Here is a 19,314-nt window from a genome sequence, read left to right on the forward strand (position 1 = left end):
CCATTCATGATCTCTGTATCTATATGTTCAGCCTTGTAGAAATATTCTGGGTTCAAGTACCAACCAGCTGCGTGCAAGGGGCGATGAAGTTGAACATCCCATTGATTATCAATAATCTGAAAAATGGGTGCATACTTCTTTTCATCCCCATTAAAAGAGTTAGCAATCGCTTCTTTGGCCCTATCCATGGCCTCATATATGTATCCCATAGCAGGCTTCTTCTCACCATCCACTAAGCGCAATACACGCACCAATGGACCAGCCACCTTTAAAGCAAATACAACATTGTTCCAAAATGAAGGCATCAAAATCACTTCTACAACCTTTTTAGCCCCCGCTTCTTTTACCCACTTGCTTGTCATCCACTCCTCGGAGGTAAACATCCTTCTAAGGTTGCTTTTCAGACTATGCATCCTGCCCAAAGTGATAAAGGCAGTTGCAAACCCTGTTTTTGCAGGCCTCAACAACTCTTTCTTGTCAGTAAACCTTCTAAGCATGTTTACTAGACCCGAACGAGTATAGATATAGCTATTCACCATAACAGCTCTCTCAAATGTCTTCTTCATATTAGGCAACTTGAAAATATCTTCCAACATTAAATCCAAACAGTGCGCTGCACATGGTGTCCAAAACAACGTAGGATATTTTGCCTCCAAAAATCTTCCTGTTATTATTTAGAGTGAAATTAACAAGATATTAGTAAATAATAAATATCTAATGAATATTCAAATTGTTCTATTTATAAACATAATACAAATTACAAAAATGAATTTCATACCTGCTAAAACATTGTTTGAAGCACTATCGGTGACCACTTGCACCACATTTCTTACTCCAATCTTTTCCACACATTTACTTAATAATTGAAACATCTTTTCCCCAGTCTTTGAATAGCTAGAACCATCAACAGACTCCAAGAACATACTTCCTTTAGGAGAATTGACTAAAAAGTTAATCAATGTCCTTTCCCTCTTGTCTTTCCAGCCATCTGACAAAATGGAACATCCATATTTGGCCCACGCCTCTTCATGATCTTTCATCATTTCACGAGTGGCTTCCACCTCTTGTTTGAGAAGAGGAACCCTGACTTCATGGTAACTAGGCGGCTTCACACCCGGACCATACTGACCAACTGCTTCTATAAATACTTTAAAACTGTCATATGTCACTGCATTGAATGGAATGCCTGCATCATACATCCATCGTGCAAAGCTTCTACAAACTCGAGCTCTTAACTCTTTTTTTGCAAAATCATGCTCACCCAACCTTGTTTGCTTTCCTTTGCCCTTGCTTTTCAACACATTAACTTCTGGGTCTTTAAGAAAAACATCAAGTGGACCTTTTTGTGTTGGCCCTTTAACACTACCAATACTACCAGTACCGCTTCCACTTCCGGTAGATACATTGGGTCTTTTTCTACTTTGAGGCAGCGGCTCATCATCATCATCATCATACCCTTCACCAAATTGAATATCATCATCTAACGATGCTATATTTCGCTCATCCCTGTTATTTTTCTTCTTTTGCATGTACTCTCCAATCTCTTCTTTTACTGATGAAGGACATTTTGGACAAGCTTTAGTATTCCTAAAACCGCCCACAAGATGTTGTTTCGCCCACAAGATGAAGGACATTTTGTTACTTTACGACAAAATTTACATGTGGTGGTATTTCTATCATTAGGATCAGCTTCAAAATAATTCCATGCCGGGTCCGTTTTGGAAGTGGTTGACGACATTTATTGGGCTGTTGCAACACAGTTCCAATTTCATCAAAATTCTCCTAATTATAGAAATAAATTATAAAGACTTAAAAGCAAATTTCAGCAACCAGCTGCCAGCAAAATAAATTAAGCAAAAATGCAAGAAATAAACAAATAAAATACAACTAAAGAACTTACAATATGAAATTATGAATATAGGAGAAGATGTGGGCAGCGGCGGCGGCAGCTTTAGGCCCTTAGCAGCTTCAACTTGAAGAGCTCAAGAGCAGATGAGAAGAGGCGAGGAAGAGAGGAGAAGACCGTGGCGTGGGCAGACTCAGTAGAGGAGAATAGAAGAAAGGGTGCGGCTGGAGACTGGAGAGGAAGATCGAGCAAGCAGCGAGCTGGAGAGGAGAGGAAGAGAGGAGGCAGGCGCGGCAGAGAGGAAGAGGAGGATCGGGCTGGGGCTGGAGAGAAAGAGAGGAGGGGGTCGCAGCTGGAGAGGAGAGGAAGAAGAAGATCGGGCGAGGGCGAGCTGGAGAGAAGAGGAAGAGAGGAGGCAGGCGCGGCCGCGCGGCTAGGGCTAGAGAGGAAGAGGAAGAATGGAAGATCGGGCGAGGGCGAGCGAGCAGGGAGGGCCAGCGAGCAGCGAGGGCCAGCGAGCAGCGAGTTGGGAGGAGAGGCAAGCACGGTAGATGCTATAGTCGGGAGGAGCGAGCAGCGAGCTGGAGAGGAGAGGCAAGCGCGGCTGGATGCAGTCGGGAGGAGAGGCAAGCGCGATTGGGCTGCAAGATTTAAGTAGAAAACCTCAGTTTCATGAGGCACGCCTAGGCGTGCCTCACGCCCCAGCGCCTAGGCGCGCAAGGCGAGGGCCTCGCCAAAACCGCCTCGCCTTGGCCAAGGCGAGGCGCCAAACTGGCGCCTTAAGGCGCCTCGCGCCTAGGCGCGCCTTTGATAACTATGTTCCGCACAAATAGCACCGGAGCACCTCACAGAGACGCACTAGGTCGAATGAACCCTTTATCAATTAGTTCCTACAATTGGGCCTTTAATTCCTTCAACTCATTTGGGGTCAATCTATAGGGAGCTTTTGAAATAAGTTGGGTGCCCAACACCAAATTAACAGTGAATTCAACTTCCCTTAGAGGCGGTAGTCTTGGCAACTCATTTGGAAACACGTCTGGAAATTCACACACCACAAGAATTTCAGATAACTTTACCTTACTACCCACACTAGAAGTTACAAAGGCCATGTACGCCTCACATCCGTGTCGCATCAATTGTTCAGCCTTCATTATTGAAATCATTGGGGTCGAACTCATCAGTTTAACACCACTATACACAATCACTAGTTGCTGTGGAGGCTCAAGATAAACTATCTTCTTACGACAATCCACTTTAGCATAATGGCGGAATAACCAATCCATGATGAGAATCAAGTCAAAATCCTAAATGTCCAACACTACTAGATCACCCAAAAAATCTTTGTCACGCACCCTAATCTCACAATCTCGGAGTACATCGCTACTCACCAACACCACATCCCCAGATGTAGACACCAACAAATAGTATGGTAATGCAATACCGGGGATAGGGACATGGCACAAAACATGTGGTGCAATAAATGAATGCGTGGAGCCCGTATCTAAAAGCACACATACATCCACAACATATAAAGAGAGTATACCTTGAACAGTCTCATTGCTCCTCTCAGCATCAGCGACTGTCAGGGCAAATACCCAGCCCTGCACGTGAGTTCGATCTATAGCGATAGGCCTCTGGGTCGACGGTGCTGTCACCTGAGGAGTTGCCCCTTGCATCCTGGGCCCTCCTTATCTCTGAATAATCCTTTGACCTTGGCCTCCCGACCTCTAATCCCTGAACTGAGGTGGTTGTGGGCAATTGCTAGCTATGTGTCCTCTCATGCCGCACCTGTAACATATCACATCCTAGGCAACTACCGCCCCCTGGCGCTAAGGACAGTCCCTCGGTATATGTCCCACCTAGGCACATAGATAACATGCCCCTATGGTCGGACGACGAGGACCCCTATGCTACCTCTCACAGGAACTACATACTATCGATCCCGCAGAATGTCTAGCTGGACTAGATCCCCACCTCCTCTTCCTATCGCCACTGGGACCACGCGATGAACTAGCTCTTTTCTGGCTATCCTGACCCCTTCTCATTTCATTTCTATTCTGCTCAATGGCATAGGTTCTCTATACCACAATAGGGTAATCTATGATCCGTGCACCTGCCAATGCATCTCGGATCTCTAGACTTAAGCCCGGCTAAAATTTGGTTGCTTTCTTAGCCTCTGTGGATATCATGTCAGGAGCAAATTGAGCTAAAGAGATGAACTCGGACTCGTATTGTGCCACCGTCATGTTCCCCTGTGCTAGCTCTATGAACTCATAAATCTTTTGTTCTCGAACCCACTCAGGAAAGAAATGCTCACTATAGGCCTCTTGAAACTCCGCCCATGTAGGTTCCCTATTAGCATACCGCTACCTAACAATCTCCCACCATCGCTCTGCGTCACCTCTCAACAAGAGAGACGTTAATCGTACACTCTAGAGATTGTCACAACCCATAAAAGGCAATTGCTTCTCCATAGATAATATCCAATTCTTTGCTATTAAAACATCAACGCCTCCATAGAACTCAAGGGGTTGGAGTGCCACAAAATCCTTAAGCAATTAGCTGCCAACATGACTACCTGTGTCTTAGGCCACAGGATGAGGAACTGAGTAGAATTGTGGAATAGACAAAGTGCAAGAAAGTGGAAGAGTCAAAGCATGATTGTGTGTGAGTGGAAAAGTCAAATGAATTAGATTGGAAGTCAAAATTCAAGGATTGAGGAAAAGTCAAAATGTGTGGGCTTTGCTTTGAAAGCTTGTCAGCTGTGTGTGTGAGATTATATATATGTTTTGTATTTGTTTAAATGAATTAAAGAGGAGATAGGTGTGGTATTTCTTCAATTATATAAGGCAAAGTGGGGAAAGTGGAGAGTATATATATATATATAGCCTTAGTAAGTAAGTCACTTCTTCTTTCTCTTCTCCCATTCTTCTTCTCTTGTCTTCTTCTTCCTTGCTTCTTCTTCTTCTCCTTGTTTTGGTGCTCGAGAAAGTCAGAGTTGCAGTCCTAGAAGCTTGCTCCTTGGGGTTAGCCGTCTAAATCAACTTAAGGCAAGTTCCTCTCTTTTTATTTCTCATATGATGCAAGTTTGTTGTGAGTTCCCTTTCCATAGCAAGTTTTTCCATCTTCTATGTATTCTTGTGAGTTATCTTTCCTCTTTTCCTTTCAAATGCAAATTCCTATCTCTTTCTTGTTGTTTGGTTGCAAGATCCTTAATTTTTCTTTCATTTCAGAAAGTTATTCTTTCCACTTCGGTATTGTTGTTGTTGAAACTCTATTTTTCAGAATTGACCTTGTTGTGTTCTTTTGCATATAACTGTCTGTGCATATATCCAAACTGAGATCAGCTTTTTGCATCCGAAACTAAACTTCATGGGCTTCGTTTTGATATATGGCTTGAATTATTTGGCTTCGATTTGAAACCGTAGCAGCCTTGTTAAACTCTACCAGAAATTCCAAAATTTATTATAGCACACAATCTGCTTTGCTTTGGTTTTTGGGGTATAGCTCTCTATGGTTATATCCAATTTGTAAACCGTTTGTTTCTCTGTAAACTAGACATCAGAGGCTTCATTTCGATATATGACTTGAAATTTTTGGTTATGAATTGAGCCCGAAACATCCTTGTTAATTTCAGTCTAAAATCTGGAATTTTTTGAAACTATGTTTAATTAATCTTTTTGGTGTTTACTATTCCACCTATGATTGAGATGATGTATTTCTTGTTAGGGTGTAGATCATACAAAGGATTTGGTGTGGTTTGCATGTGCGTCTTAAGTGTTTTCATCTTTGTTCCACCTCTTGGGGAATAAATGTGCATGTTTTCATATATTATGTATTATATGTATGTGAGCCAAGGTATTGGTGGAGCTGATTGGCCTCAAGGTCAAGGGTAGTATGTATTCGCAAACCTAGCCCTTGGAGTAGACCTATCTAGCCCCAATGATCTTGTGGCATTTGACATGGCTATGACCTTGGGTGAAGCTAGCTAGCCTCCAGAGTAGTATGTACTCATGAGTATAACTCTGGGAGTTGAGCTGTGTGGCCCTAAGTGTCCGATATTATTTGTGAAAGTTTAATGGGATTTGAATGTATGCATGCATATTCTTTTGCTCATGAGTCCTAAATGCATGCCGTGGACATGATTCGTTAGGCTCGATTCCCCTATTCTTTGTGGGTTTACCCTTGGTGGGGTTATAGTAATTTATTCATGTTGTATCATGTCTTCCATTTTTCGTTGTTATGCTTGCTAGGCCTTGTGGCTCGTTCTCTTGCTTTGCATCATTCCAAAAAAAGACAAAACTAAAGCTGAAGGTGAATCCAACGAGGGCTCCGGGAGGCGGCCCGTCACACTTCTTCCCTCTCTCCCATGTTCGTTTAATATATGTTTTTAACTCTATCTACAATTCTAGAAAACATAATTTTGGTTTCATTTGGAACACCTTTACAAGTTGATTTGTTAACTATCATATTTCCATGTTGCACTAATCAATTTCACAATATCAACTATATGATGAAATATGACCATATCAATTATCTTCATTCACCATGATCTCATGAAATTTTTCCATATGAAGATGGTGTTGTAACTTTATCGCATCATTCCCTCATTAGAGGGTTGTGTCTAAAAGGGCATTTGGTGTAAAATTTTGCCACATTGTTCTTCTGCATGGATTTGTATTGTCAACATGATTGTCAAAAATTAATTGACATTATAAATGTCGTGCCATGCCGCCAACCCCAGCTTGGTAAGGATAAAGTGCAAGTAGTGATGACAAGTTGATTTACCAAAGGAGCTCATATTTATTTTTTTACAAACGCTTTTATGAACTTTTGATAAACTAGTCAGACTTGTACACAAAAAAGAGCTCATATTTCTTTTTTCACAAATGATTTTATGAATTTGATGAAATAGTCAAACTTATACACAAAAGGCACATAAAAATAAAAATTAAAACTGAATTTCGCTTGAAAAACTAAAGAAGATAACAAAGAAGCTACTAAATAAGTTGACAAAGAGTATTTTTCTAAATGAAGTATATGTTTAGAGATTTAATTCAGCAAACAAGCAAGCTTTACGAAGACAATAATTAAGGATGCCCATGCAAAAGGGAGAAGGGCCAATGTTAGGTGAATCAATATATGAAGTTAAGATGGCCATGTATTTTAACTAACATTATTCATAGTTGGGAATTAGTATGAAATCGACCTTGGAATTTGGTAATTCTTTGGCTTACAAAGTTACTTGGTGAGAATCAATTGAAGCACATTCAGTTAGAAGAGACACCAAATAGGTTTAAAACTAAATTCTTAAGCCTACTAAAAGAGTTGGACTCCCTCCCTAGATGGTCAACCAGGCCACTCAATAAGTTCTTATTGGTTTTTGTCAACATAATTCTATACATGAGTGGGAGCCCTTCCAATGTCTCATATAGAATGAAAGAGATGGAAGAGGGAGGGAAGAAAATCAGACAACGAATTTTAATCCTGACTAGTGAAATTTACAATCAATTTATATATATATATATAAGGAAGGAGATAAATTATTAAAAAGAATAACCAAATTTTGGAAGCAAAGCCTTACATTTGACATGCTCCCTTTTCAACCTCTTCCTTTTATCATCAACCCCATCAACAGTAAATCTGTGATCACGTAAGGGGTGATACTTAACAGATGCCAACTGCTCCTTGGCTGCATCAAGCCTTTTTCTCTCCTCTTTCTGGCACATTATGTATACAAGCATTATAAATATTCTGTAGAATTGAACACCAAAAAGAACAACTGAATCCAGTGGGATGTAGTCAGAAACTCTACTAACATAAGCTTTATGAAGACCCACAATTTGCTGCTTGCAGAGCCTAAATTCATTCTCAAGTGCATGTATTCGAACGTCAGCAGGTACAGGACATTGCTCAACTATTTCTTTATGCCTACCCCGGACCACCTCTGGCTGCCACACATTTAAGGCCACTGAAGCTTGCCTGATAGGATCATATCATATACACAAGATCTTGCCAGTGAGCTAGAAAATTGAAATTTAGATAAAGCAAGATAAGTTCTAGGAAAGAAAATGTAGATAGAGGATCCATCAGATTTGTAAGTGCTTTAGTATCTTTATAATATACTATTATAGACTCTAACAATCTCAGTAATCCAACTTTAAGTTTTACATTGAATACAAGATTGATATTAGACTGAAGAAAGTAATGTTCATCCATGGCAAACCAATTGGTGATGACTCTACATGTCAACTACATCAAAAGGCACAGCCAATTGCGAATAGTCAATTGAAATAAGTTCTGATCAAAAGTTGGAGATCGGGAATACTTAATTCTTTTGGCATTTTTTATGGGTACTTGATGTAATTATGACTGAGTGGATCTTATCTAAATTTTTAAAATTAGTATTTTTATTGTGGATATGATTGTCATAGGCATAACTAACAAACCCCATACCACACGTGTGCGTCCCTATACACTTGTTTATCCATTCCCACAGATTTATTCTCCTGCTCATGTCAAGTCTGCCCGACCCGGGGGGGGGGGGTTGCCTTCAGAAGGTTGATGCCTATCCCAAACTAATATACCCAGAACTCCCCCTTTGGCAGACCAACGTGGGATTCGGCACGCTACAGTAACACATGCCATCCCCCCCGAAGTGTCCCCATTGCATGGCCCCCACCATTGTCAGACCAGCGAGTCGGCTCTAATACCATACTATCATGGCCACAAAATTTTCTCACTTTTTTTTTTTTAACAAACTCTGATACCATACTATCACAGAATAGGCAACCACCTTCAAAAAGTTACTTCCTAACCCAGACTAATATACCCAAGACTCCCTCTCTGACAAACTGATGTGGGATTTAGCACACTACTATCACAGCCTAGGCAACCATCTATTGTGTCCAAGGAGATTTACATTACACCCGGAAGTTCTGCTAGCATAAGAGTCTGTGGTCTTGTCAAAATGGACACAAAAGCAAACTCAAGAGACACATTCTCAAATTCCCTTCATTGTTTTACACAACGGAAGCAAGGCACAACATAATCCACAATTCTTTTACACAATATTCGGGCCCATCCACCCATAAGGCTCAAAAAGAGCAATACAATTTAACAAAATTAAACAGTGTCCTCCTTGGACACAAAACAAGCAAAATCGCCCAAGAATCTTCCAATTGGGACTGCCCTATACACATCTCTACCCTAAGGATTTCCCAATGATAAATCAGTAAATATAATAGTAGGAATTTACATTTCTTTTTGTATTTTCTGTTATAGGGCTTTGTCTTTAGCTAATAAGCAGTTGGGTTGTTTGTTACATTGCACATGGGTGCATGTGAAAGGCTGTTAGGCTATATATATAAGCCTTAGCTAAGGATGGAAGAATCATGTTTGAATTGATAATTGAATGCTCTCATTTCCCTCTCTTGAATCCTCTCAATCTCCCTCCAAACCCTTTTAATCTCTCTCTTAATTTCTCTCTCTTTCTCTCGATTCTTCCTAATCTTCCTCTCTGTTCTGTTCTTCCTTAATTTCCCTCCATTTCTTCAGATCTAACTCCCTCAATTCCTCCTCAGTTACTTCTTAAACCTATTATGAACCCTAGGTTCATGACAAATGATATCAAAGCGGTTAATCCTTGGTTATGGTTTTGATTCCAGTTAAAGGCCGATGAAATCAATTTCAGTTATTATAGTCCAGATTGAGGAGACTTAAAGGCGACTATTGTGAGGTGAGTGATTTCCCTTGGCGATTGCAGTAAGGCGGATTTCGACAATGAACTAGCCAGACGAATTCCGATCGGGTCGGGGCTACCACTTCTGGATGCGGTTAATTTCCAACGTAGGACTCTCAATGATGAAATATGGTGAGTCGATTCGAAGGGGAAAGGTGAAGCAATTCCGACGATATAGGCCGCGATTGTCAGTGATCTAGGAGAGAAGCAACATCCAACCAATTCTCAAGGAGTTACGCGATTGAGGCAGTGGGGCTTGAGGCAATTCAAGTGGTCCGGTGAATTCAATGGAATTGACAGTCCTAACCATTGACCAAGCCGACTTTCAGGAACGAATCAAGCTGAGCGCTTGAATTCCCGAGCAATTTGAGGTAGTATAGATTCGGAATTTGACTCACGTACAGGAGATGAGTGATTGATTTTGACGCACTAAGGTTGAGTGTTGACTGATAACTGAGGCTAAAGGTGATTTACGAAGGTGGTCCTGTGGCAGATTCGACGGTGTTCAAAAGGCGAAATTCGTCGGTGATCTAATCAGGCGAATTCCAATCAATCCTAGACTGTCACTTTTGATGTGGTTAATCTCCAAGCAAGCAAGCACCCTCAGTCCAAACTTGGAAGGCGCAACAGGTGAGTGACCATTGGCCAATAATTTCGGTAATTATTATTTGGAATTGAAGGGAGAAGCAGGATCTGGTGATTTCTGATCACCTCACGGTCTAAATCGGAAGGAGTCACAGAGCGAGGCTATCCTCGTGACTGTAACGGACCAGTGATCAAAATTTTCATCTAACTTTTGGAGGCGAGTAGGCTGCCGTTTTCCGATGGTGATTCTAACAAGTATTAGGTATTATTGCACCAAGTGAGACAAGATATTCGGTGGCCTTAGGCAACTCTTGAAGGCCAATCAAAGTTGTTGTTACGTGCAATTTATTCCGGTCCTGAAATAGGATCGACTTCAAAGCATAACAACGCCTACAATTTGCCACCTCTTGGATCAATTCAGAGGTGACTGTTGTGAAGCAGATATAGAAAGGAAGTGTTGGATTAAGGATGTACAAAGCTCCTGTTTATTGGCCTTCGGCTTATCTTGCTCATGAGAAGTCTGCCATGGGGAGTAGTGCACGCACAAGACCATTGGAGTCTCAATCACAACAGAAGAATGTTGCATTTTCAGGGGGACGTCTTGCTCATGAGGTCATAGGAGGCAGTACATACATGAAACAAACGAGGTCGCAATTGCAGCAAAAGAATGTTGCATTCTCAGCTGAAGGCAGACATCATGAGGAGTTTGGCCAGAAGCCTCAGGGATGGGAAAAGAAGTTTGACAAGGGGATCAACCAATTGGATAAGGAAACAAGAAGTCTGGTATATGATACGAGCAAAGAATTCAGCCGTATGTTACATGAGCAGTTGCAGAAGTTTGTGATGATACTAACTAAGAAGTATCATTACAGCTTCCCCACGGAATTCTTTGATGATTATCGTGGAAGTTTTAACAAAGAGGAATTTCTTAAAATGGAGCAGCCGAAGAAGAACTCAAGGTGAAGGGAAACTAATTCACTGCTTACCTCCAATGTGGAGTGGAAGAAGTACATCAGTTTAGGCGGAATTGATAAGAAAGGTGACTATAAGGACAGTGCTGGCAACAACCGTAGAAATCCCGAAGGTTTGGCCCAAGGTGTGTGGGCAAAAGGAGAATTAAAGGAACACACCAATCCCTTTGGAAAAGAAGTTATTGATGAGGATGTTCCAAATGATAATCATGGAAGTCCTAAACTAGAACTGAATGATGCAGCCAGTCGGATGACAGGGATAACAGGAGGCAACAAGGAGTTTCTAGAATTGGAGACAAATTTTCCTCCTGAGACGAAGAAGCTAGAAGAAGAAATAACCTCTCAAGATGCACCTACTAAAAGACTACAAGGGAATAATGGGGAAACATTTGAGGAAGTGACCGAGGAAGCCAAGGCCAACTTGTTACCCCCCGGTGGCTAGTGCATGGGCTAAAGCATTTGGTGGTGTTTCAGATCGGGAGTTTGTGGGAAATGGAACAGCATTAGATCGGGAAAATTTGATTGAAGGACCATCAATCCATACGGATATTGGAGTTCTTACGGACATTGTCTTATTGCCTTTGATTCCAAACAACCCTAAGGATTCAGTTGATAAGCAGGCTGTAAAAAAGGATTAGGATGGGGGCCATATGGCAACCACTGAGGAACCATTGGCTGGGATTGAAGTTGTAGCAACTCCTAATTCTAAGGCTCACAAACAGCCTTGGTCTGATTATCGAAGGCAAGTCTACAATTCCCCATTGCCGCATTTCCAGGATGTTGTTGGTAGTTTTACAGTAAAACATGGCAGTGGGCTGGATGGAAATGCAATAACTGCAACTAGGGATACGTGCTTGCCTTGTATGGGACAGGGATGAACTATCAAAGGAAGTCACAAACACAGTTAATTCTTCCTTTAGACTGTGATTATAGGAATGATCCCACGTGGCCATTTAAGTCACCTCCAATAGAAGCATGGAAATACATGGGAGAAAATGGCATCTTCTAACTAATGAAATTATTTAACGCGATCCTTAAATCAAAAAAGATGGCAGATGAGTGGAGGAAGAGTACTTTGGTTCCTATATACAAAAACAAAGGAGATGTTCAAAACTGTGAAAATTATAGAGAAATTAAGTTAATGAGCCATACCATAAAATTCTGGGAGAGAGTAATAGAACAAAGGCTTAGAAAATAAATAGACGTCTCAAAAAATCAATTTGGTTTCATGCATGGTAGGTCAACAATGGAACCTATATACCTACTGAGACACCTAATGGAAAGGTATCGAGATCATCAGAAGGACCTGCATATGATGTTTATAGATCTAGAAAAGGCTTATGATAGAATCCCTAGAAAAGTATTATGGAGGGTTTAAGAGAAGAAAGGAGTTCGAATAGCCTATATACAAGCCCTTAAGAACATGTATTACGGTGCAAAGATAAGGAGTCAGAACATGCAGAAGGGATACTGAACTGTTTAAATTTACAATGGGACTGCATCAAGGTTCTGCACTAAATCCATACTTATTTGCTTTAGTAATGGATGAACTCACTAAACACATTTAGACAAAGGTGCCATGGTGTATACTATTTGCAGATGAAATAGTGTTGGTGGATGAAACAAAAGAAGGAGTGAACACTAAGCTTGAGTTGTGAAGAAACAATTTAGAATCTAAGGGATTTAAATTAAGTAGAAGGAAAACAAAATCTATGGAATGCAAATTTAGTAAGAATACAAGAGTGGAGGATGTTATAATAAAATTGGAAGACCAAATCATACAAAGAAAATATCATTTTCGATATTTGGGATCAGTGATTCAAAAAGATGGAGAAATTCACGAGGATGTCACGCATAGAATTAAGGCAAGTTGGCTAAAATGGAGAAATGCATCGGGGGTGTTATGTGATGGTAAAATCCCATTAAAACTGAAAGGAAAATTCTATAGGACAACTATAAGACCAGTTTTGTTGTAAGACTCAGAATATTAGGCAGTCAAATACCAGCATAAGCAAAAGACAAGCGTAGCAGAGATGAGGATGCTAAGATGGATGTGCAGCCATACAAAAAAACATAAAATTAGAAATGAGATTATTCATAATAAGGTAGGAGTAGTGCCAATCAAGGAGAAGATGAGAGAGACTAGACTAAGATGGTTTGGTCACGTGAGAAGAAGACCAAGAGACGTTCCTGTAAGGAGAGTTGATGAAATGGAACAATTAGTCAAAAAAAGAGATAGAGATAGACCCAAAAAGACTTTAGGAAAGACATTAAAATTTGATATGAAATGTATGGGCTTAAATGAAGATATGACAAAAGACAAAAATACATGGAAGTCTAGAATTCATATAGCCGACCCCACATAGTGGGATAAAGGCTGAATATGTTGTTGTTGTTGTTTTAACGACATGGTAACACCCTAGAAAGCATGCCTGGGCAAACTAACCCTTATTTAACGAAACTTGCATTAATACTTTGAACTCTTGTTGCTCACTCTATTTTATTTGTCCCATTCCTTTTACACTTTGCCTTTCTCCCACAGTGGAAGTTTATATATATATAACTTATTTGACTGCCAAGTCAACCTATAATTCAATTACCTATTCATCCAATCAGCTTAATCGTAGGTCCCACATATTCTTCAATCACCCCCAATTTACTGTCGAGGAATCCTATTTCAAGTTCCTCACATGTGCACTACCAAAATTACTTACACTCTCATCAATTGCAGTCAAACCACACATAACTAAGCAACTATTACTATTAGCCTTAAACAATAAATCACTGACAACTCAATCCTCAAGCTTCCATATTCAGACCTTTTTTTTTTTTTTTTTTTGCTTTTAGGGGTCAGATCGCACGAAAGCTAACTGCACTTCCTTCCTCCAATGATGCGGGTCTATCAAGAGCGTAGTTTCCCTAACCCAACATCCCAGCACATTTTTCATTCACTCCCCTTCCAAGCATGTAGAATAGATTCGCATAACAAAGATCTATTAAATATATCCAAGTTGTTTCAAGACAAAACTCTCTTTTCATTTCAATTCTACATATATTACACATACTTCACCCTTTACATGAGCACAAAACTATAACTCATAACTACATCCCAGCTAATGCAAGTAAGTTCGTATGCCACTTATGGCACCTCCACCTTAGTACTAACTATTCTTACCCCCACAAACATAGTCACAACCTTGCTACGTGGTGCTCTTCTCATCTCCCACGGCATAGGACGTGGCCTCAACCACCAGATCAGCTAAATCCTCATTGCCTTCCACACTTGACAGATCTCAATTCGGATATACAAATAGAAAGTTATACCCCAAAATGTACAACATGCGTAATCTGGCCGAAAATTAATAACTCCGAATACCAACATTTCGAAATGAAAGAATGCGTTTCAGGAATAAAAAGGGACTTTAGGAACTTGCAAAAATGGAATGAAGGAGATAGGAATTTGCCTTGAAGGATTACTCCCTTGATTCTTGCTTGGAGAGCTGCCACGAGGAAGAAAAACGCAAGCCCGTAAGGCCGAACAGAAACAGATGAGGTACCACTAAAGCTCGTCCCCTCCTCTTTCAACAGCTTCAAAGATCAAAAAGAGAAGAAGAGAAAATGGAGGAAAGAGGGGAAGAGAGACAAGGAGGAAGAAGAAACCCTTGTTCAACCAAGCCTCCTGAAAAATCTGCTGCTACTTTCCCCTTTTCTTTTCTTTTCCTTTAATATATATATATATATATATATTCTCACACACACACATATATATATCCACATAAATAGATATTCACTACACTTCACACTTCATTGCCCGTCTTTTCCACAACTTATTCTAACTTTTCACCCATAGCATATCTATAACTCCTCAACATCTTGATCCATTAATAACAAAATATAACACACCTCCAATGGTGACAAAACGTCCTAGACCTGCTAATGGATCGTTATGGGAGGGCCACGTCCCCCCTCTCATTTTGCCCACGTCGGGCAAACGTTATGTTGTCTGATGGGCCACATAACATTCTCGTCCATTCCCATACTTATTAGTGCATCAGAAACAAAAAACGCACCAATCCCCATAATAAGAATTCTATTACTCGAGTCCTTAACCTGCCTCCATCTCCCTAAAAGAAATAATAGAAAATACACAAAAAATAAAAATACAGGATCGGTTCTCAGGTGTCCTCCTGTATAACATAAATATAATTTCAGATCTACAGAATCATTCTTCTGTTACTGCTAACCAGTGCTGAATGCAGAAAGCACATTACGAACGTAACAAAAAAAATTGGCACCAGAACTTCCAAAGAGAAAGCGGTAAAGGAAATGCTTATCAAAAAATTAAAAAAGGGTAGAGTGAATATGATCAAGGAAATCAAAATATCTGAAGTTCCTCGTGAGAAATAAGAACAAAGTTCCATGCGATGCCTCATGTATTTCCAAGAAACGATTTCGCCAGTGTCATGAAAAACAATCCGCAGAGGGAAGTGCAAAAGAACATTTGAATAATAACATTATCAATATTACCTGACCTTGCGTACGTTTGATAGTTCCGCAACGGTTGCCTTCATTTTCTCGTTCTCCTCGTCTAACTGAAGCTGAATCTCTTGCATCTTGCTCGAGTGCTGTGCAACCTGGCTCTCGATTCTAAGCACAGCTCGTTTATGAGCTGCAGCCTTCCGTGCCCTGTCTCTCTCAAAACTATTCCAATTTATCCAAAATCAGCACGTCAACCGAAAATAACGAGAAGAAGAAGATTTCACGAAAAAGGAAAAACATCCGAAAGTTCAAAGACAAGTTGCTTTGACTTCTAGGGTTTATAAGAACTAGTTTTACCTGATCCTGTAGAGGGTTTTGGAAGAGGAGGAATTGGGCGGAGAATTGCGGCGGTGGCTAGATGAAAGGGGGAAATCGGAGGAGAACAAGGAGGACCAGAGAGAATCGTCGCCAGACAACCGGCGGAGGCGTCTGCAAGTGATGGAGAGGCAGCAGAGGTCTTTGTAGCCGAGCAAGTTGGGGGTTTCCACAACTCCAATCTCCAGTATTCGCCTCCATAGCTCGTCTGGTAGATCCGCCATTTCTATCAATTTGTTCATGAAATTATCAAAACGGTAAGGACAAATTGTGAAATACCAAACGGAGAACATGGAAACGAGGACGAGGATTCAGATGGATTCCGGCGCCGCCTTCTTTCCATCCCACTAAATTTGGGATTTTAATTTTTGCTCTAATTCATCATTTAATTAAAAGTAGATTCACTTTATTTTAGATAATTTGAATTTTATTATATTTTTTTTAACTTAGAAATATTCTTATTGATTAATAAAAATATATTTATATTTTATAATATTTTATTAATTAATAAAATTATTTTAAAATTAAATTAAAGTATAATAAATCTTTTCTTATATCATTATTCTATAATGATGAGGTTAAATATTTTGCCCTCCAACCAATTAAAGTGTCACGTGGCTCAATTCAAATGAAACATGTGAACCAATGAATAGAAAACACACGGTTTGAATCTAACCATGAGATCGGATCACCACTTGAAAGATATTCTAACTCACCACGTGTCAAAATTTAAATGCGTTGACAATTAATGAGCATGGTTCAACATGTATGGTTCAAACCCCTAAACGAATATTCATGCCCAATCGTGTCTCGTCTCAGATGGATCACCTAATCAAGCTCAAACCATCTCCCACACAAACTACAAAAATTCTCAATTCTTTATGCATTAAGAGTATTAAGAGTTTGTTCGATTACACATATTTATTATTATATAATTTTTATAAAAAATAATTAAATATTTTTAATTTTTTTATAAAAAAATGTGTATAGTATAAACATTTAAAATTTTTTTCCTTGAAATTCATTTTTCAAGGAGTGAGATGGTTTTTGTTTTCTAATCGAAATTATCTAGAATTAAATTTTAGGTAATAGAATTAAACACACCTTAAGAGTGCGTTTGATTTCACACATTTACTATTATATATTTTTTATAGAAAGTAATCAAACACTCTTAATTTTTCTATAGAAAAAGGTGTATGGTACAAATATTTAAAAAAAAATTTCTTGAAATTCATTTTTCAAGGAGTGGGATAGTTTTTGTTTTCTAACCAATATTATCTAGAATTAAATTCTAGGTAATGCAATCAAGCACACCTTAAAAGTGTGTTTGATTACACACATTTACTATTATATATTTTCTATAAAAAGCAATCAAACACTCTTAACTTTTCTGTAGAAAAATGTGTATGGTACAAGCATTTAAAATTTTTTTTCTTGAAATTCATTTTTCAAGGAGTGGGATGATTTTTGTTTTCTAGTCAATATTACCTAGAATTAAATTCTAGGTAATGCAATCAAACACACCTTAAGAGTGTGTTTGATTGTACACATTTATCATGAAAAATATATAATTATTATACATTTTCTATAGAAAATAATCAAATACACTTAATTTTTCTATGAAAAAATATGTATAGTATAAGCATTTAAAGTTTCTTTTAATGGAATTCATTTTCTAAAGGGGTGGGATGGTTTTTATTTTCTAAGCAATATTATCTAGAATTAAATTTTAGATAATGCAATCAAACACGCCTTAAGTGAAAATAGACCTGAACTTATAGGGAATTGTTCAATGTATTAAAAAAATTTATCTAGCATAGTAAAGAGAAATTATATACACATTTTATGTAATTTCACCATTTGTAAGAATACCCTTTATATTTTAAAGTTAGTCTTAGCAACCCCTATTGTTCAAATTTTTTTGTGAGTACACCCCTTCAACAATTTTAAAACAATGTAATTTATCTCAAAATAATAATTAAAAATAAAAAATAAACTTAGCTAAAATAATAAAAAAAAATTAAAATAAAGGGTTGTTGATCGTCGTCGACTATAATCGATCATCGACAAGGGAAAAAAATAATGAAAGAAAAAAAAAATCAAGAATTGAACCTTGAAAGTTCAATTTGACACAATAGGAATCTCACCTTGAAGAAAATGTTTTGTACAATCAAGAGTTTGAATAGGGCAAAACTCATGATGTTTTGATTTCACTCCATTAAACAAAATAGAGTTCTATTACTCAATTTCACTAAAGTTTCGGAGTCAAAATCTCACATTCAACGTTCTATTTCACTCAATTAGTGATGAACGCTTCTCTTCGTTATCTCTGTATAACCCAAAAAAGTTTAAGATAAGGGATAGTTTGGTAAATAAATAAATAAAATCAAAATTTTATTTATTCATTTGATGTGATACTCCAACTATAAGTTTTATTAAAAGTTAATGAGGTAAAAAATTAAATTTATTTATCTAATAATTTAAAAAGACGAAAAAAAAGAAAAGAAAATGTTAGGTTGGCCATTTGACTAGGGGTGAGCAAAAGTTTGGTTAAACCGAACTAACTGAACCGAACCAAAAAGTTCGATCGGTTCAGTTCGATTTTTCATAAAAAAACGGTTCGATTCGGTTATATTTTCCTTTAAAAATCGATTATTCAGTTCGGTTCTGTTATTTTGATAAAAATACTTAAAAACTGAACTGGAGTTGTAGCAAATAAGCGAACCGAACCAACCACACCGCCCCCCCTCCCGGCGCTAATCGAACTGACCTCCCTCCCTCTCTCAGGCACGCGGGCACGACACCCCATTTCGTATTCTCTTTATTCTTCTTTTTCTCCCTGTCTTTCTCTCTCGCGTCTTCTCTTCTCTTTGAGTTCTGGCGATGGCCAAGACGAAGACTTTCTTTGAGTTTGAGTCTTCACAGATCTGGCGATGGCGAAGACGAAGAGGAAGGTTCTTCGATGGCAATTGTAACGCCCCGCTCCCACTTACGGGTGTTACTCTTGAACAATCACCCGAATTGTCCACCTACCCAGCCTTTGGCGAAGGGTGGACCATGTTTCAAGATGAAACGCCCTAGGTGGGAACTAGGCTCGTCCTTCCCTTCGCTGAATCTCAGGATTTACTAGCAGAATTGGGTTTTAGCCACACCACATTGGCTATAAAGAAAATCTCACTCAGATGCCCAGGCACCATTTACTCAATTATTTTTAATTATTTTCCCATTCAAGAATTTTTACTAGGCTCCATAAAATCACCATTTAAATCAATCCATTGATTGATTGCCAAATTTGGAGGAAAAACTCAATTTTTCAA

At 38.9% G+C, this 19,314-nt stretch overlaps 1 protein-coding gene across 7 annotated transcripts in view; it reads right to left on the reverse strand.

The window, feature by feature from the left end:
- Window positions 1-16,360, reverse strand: part of LOC127788530 (transcription factor MYB60-like) — a 32,666-nt gene extending 16,306 nt beyond the window's left edge. For 2 of the 7 annotated variants that reach the window (XM_052316934.1, XM_052316935.1), the window contains exons 1-5: window positions 15,980-16,360; window positions 15,671-15,844; window positions 14,608-14,643; window positions 7,666-7,828; window positions 7,431-7,566 (exon numbers count right to left, since the gene is read on the reverse strand). In XM_052316934.1, the coding sequence (XP_052172894.1) occupies window positions 7,431-7,566; window positions 7,666-7,828; window positions 14,608-14,643; window positions 15,671-15,844; window positions 15,980-16,290 (820 nt within the window). In that variant the 5' untranslated portion in view covers window positions 16,291-16,360. Of the gene's footprint in view, window positions 1-7,430; window positions 7,567-7,665; window positions 7,829-14,607; window positions 14,644-15,670; window positions 15,845-15,979 lie in introns of those variants that run through there. The other 5 variants (XM_052316932.1, XM_052316930.1, XM_052316933.1 and 2 more) reach the window with 4 other exon arrangements.
- Between the last annotated feature and the right edge of the window lie 2,954 nt (window positions 16,361-19,314).

This window comes from Diospyros lotus, chromosome 13, assembly GCF_014633365.1.
Source record: "Diospyros lotus cultivar Yz01 chromosome 13, ASM1463336v1, whole genome shotgun sequence".
NCBI classification, from domain to species: Eukaryota; Viridiplantae; Streptophyta; class Magnoliopsida; order Ericales; family Ebenaceae; genus Diospyros; species Diospyros lotus.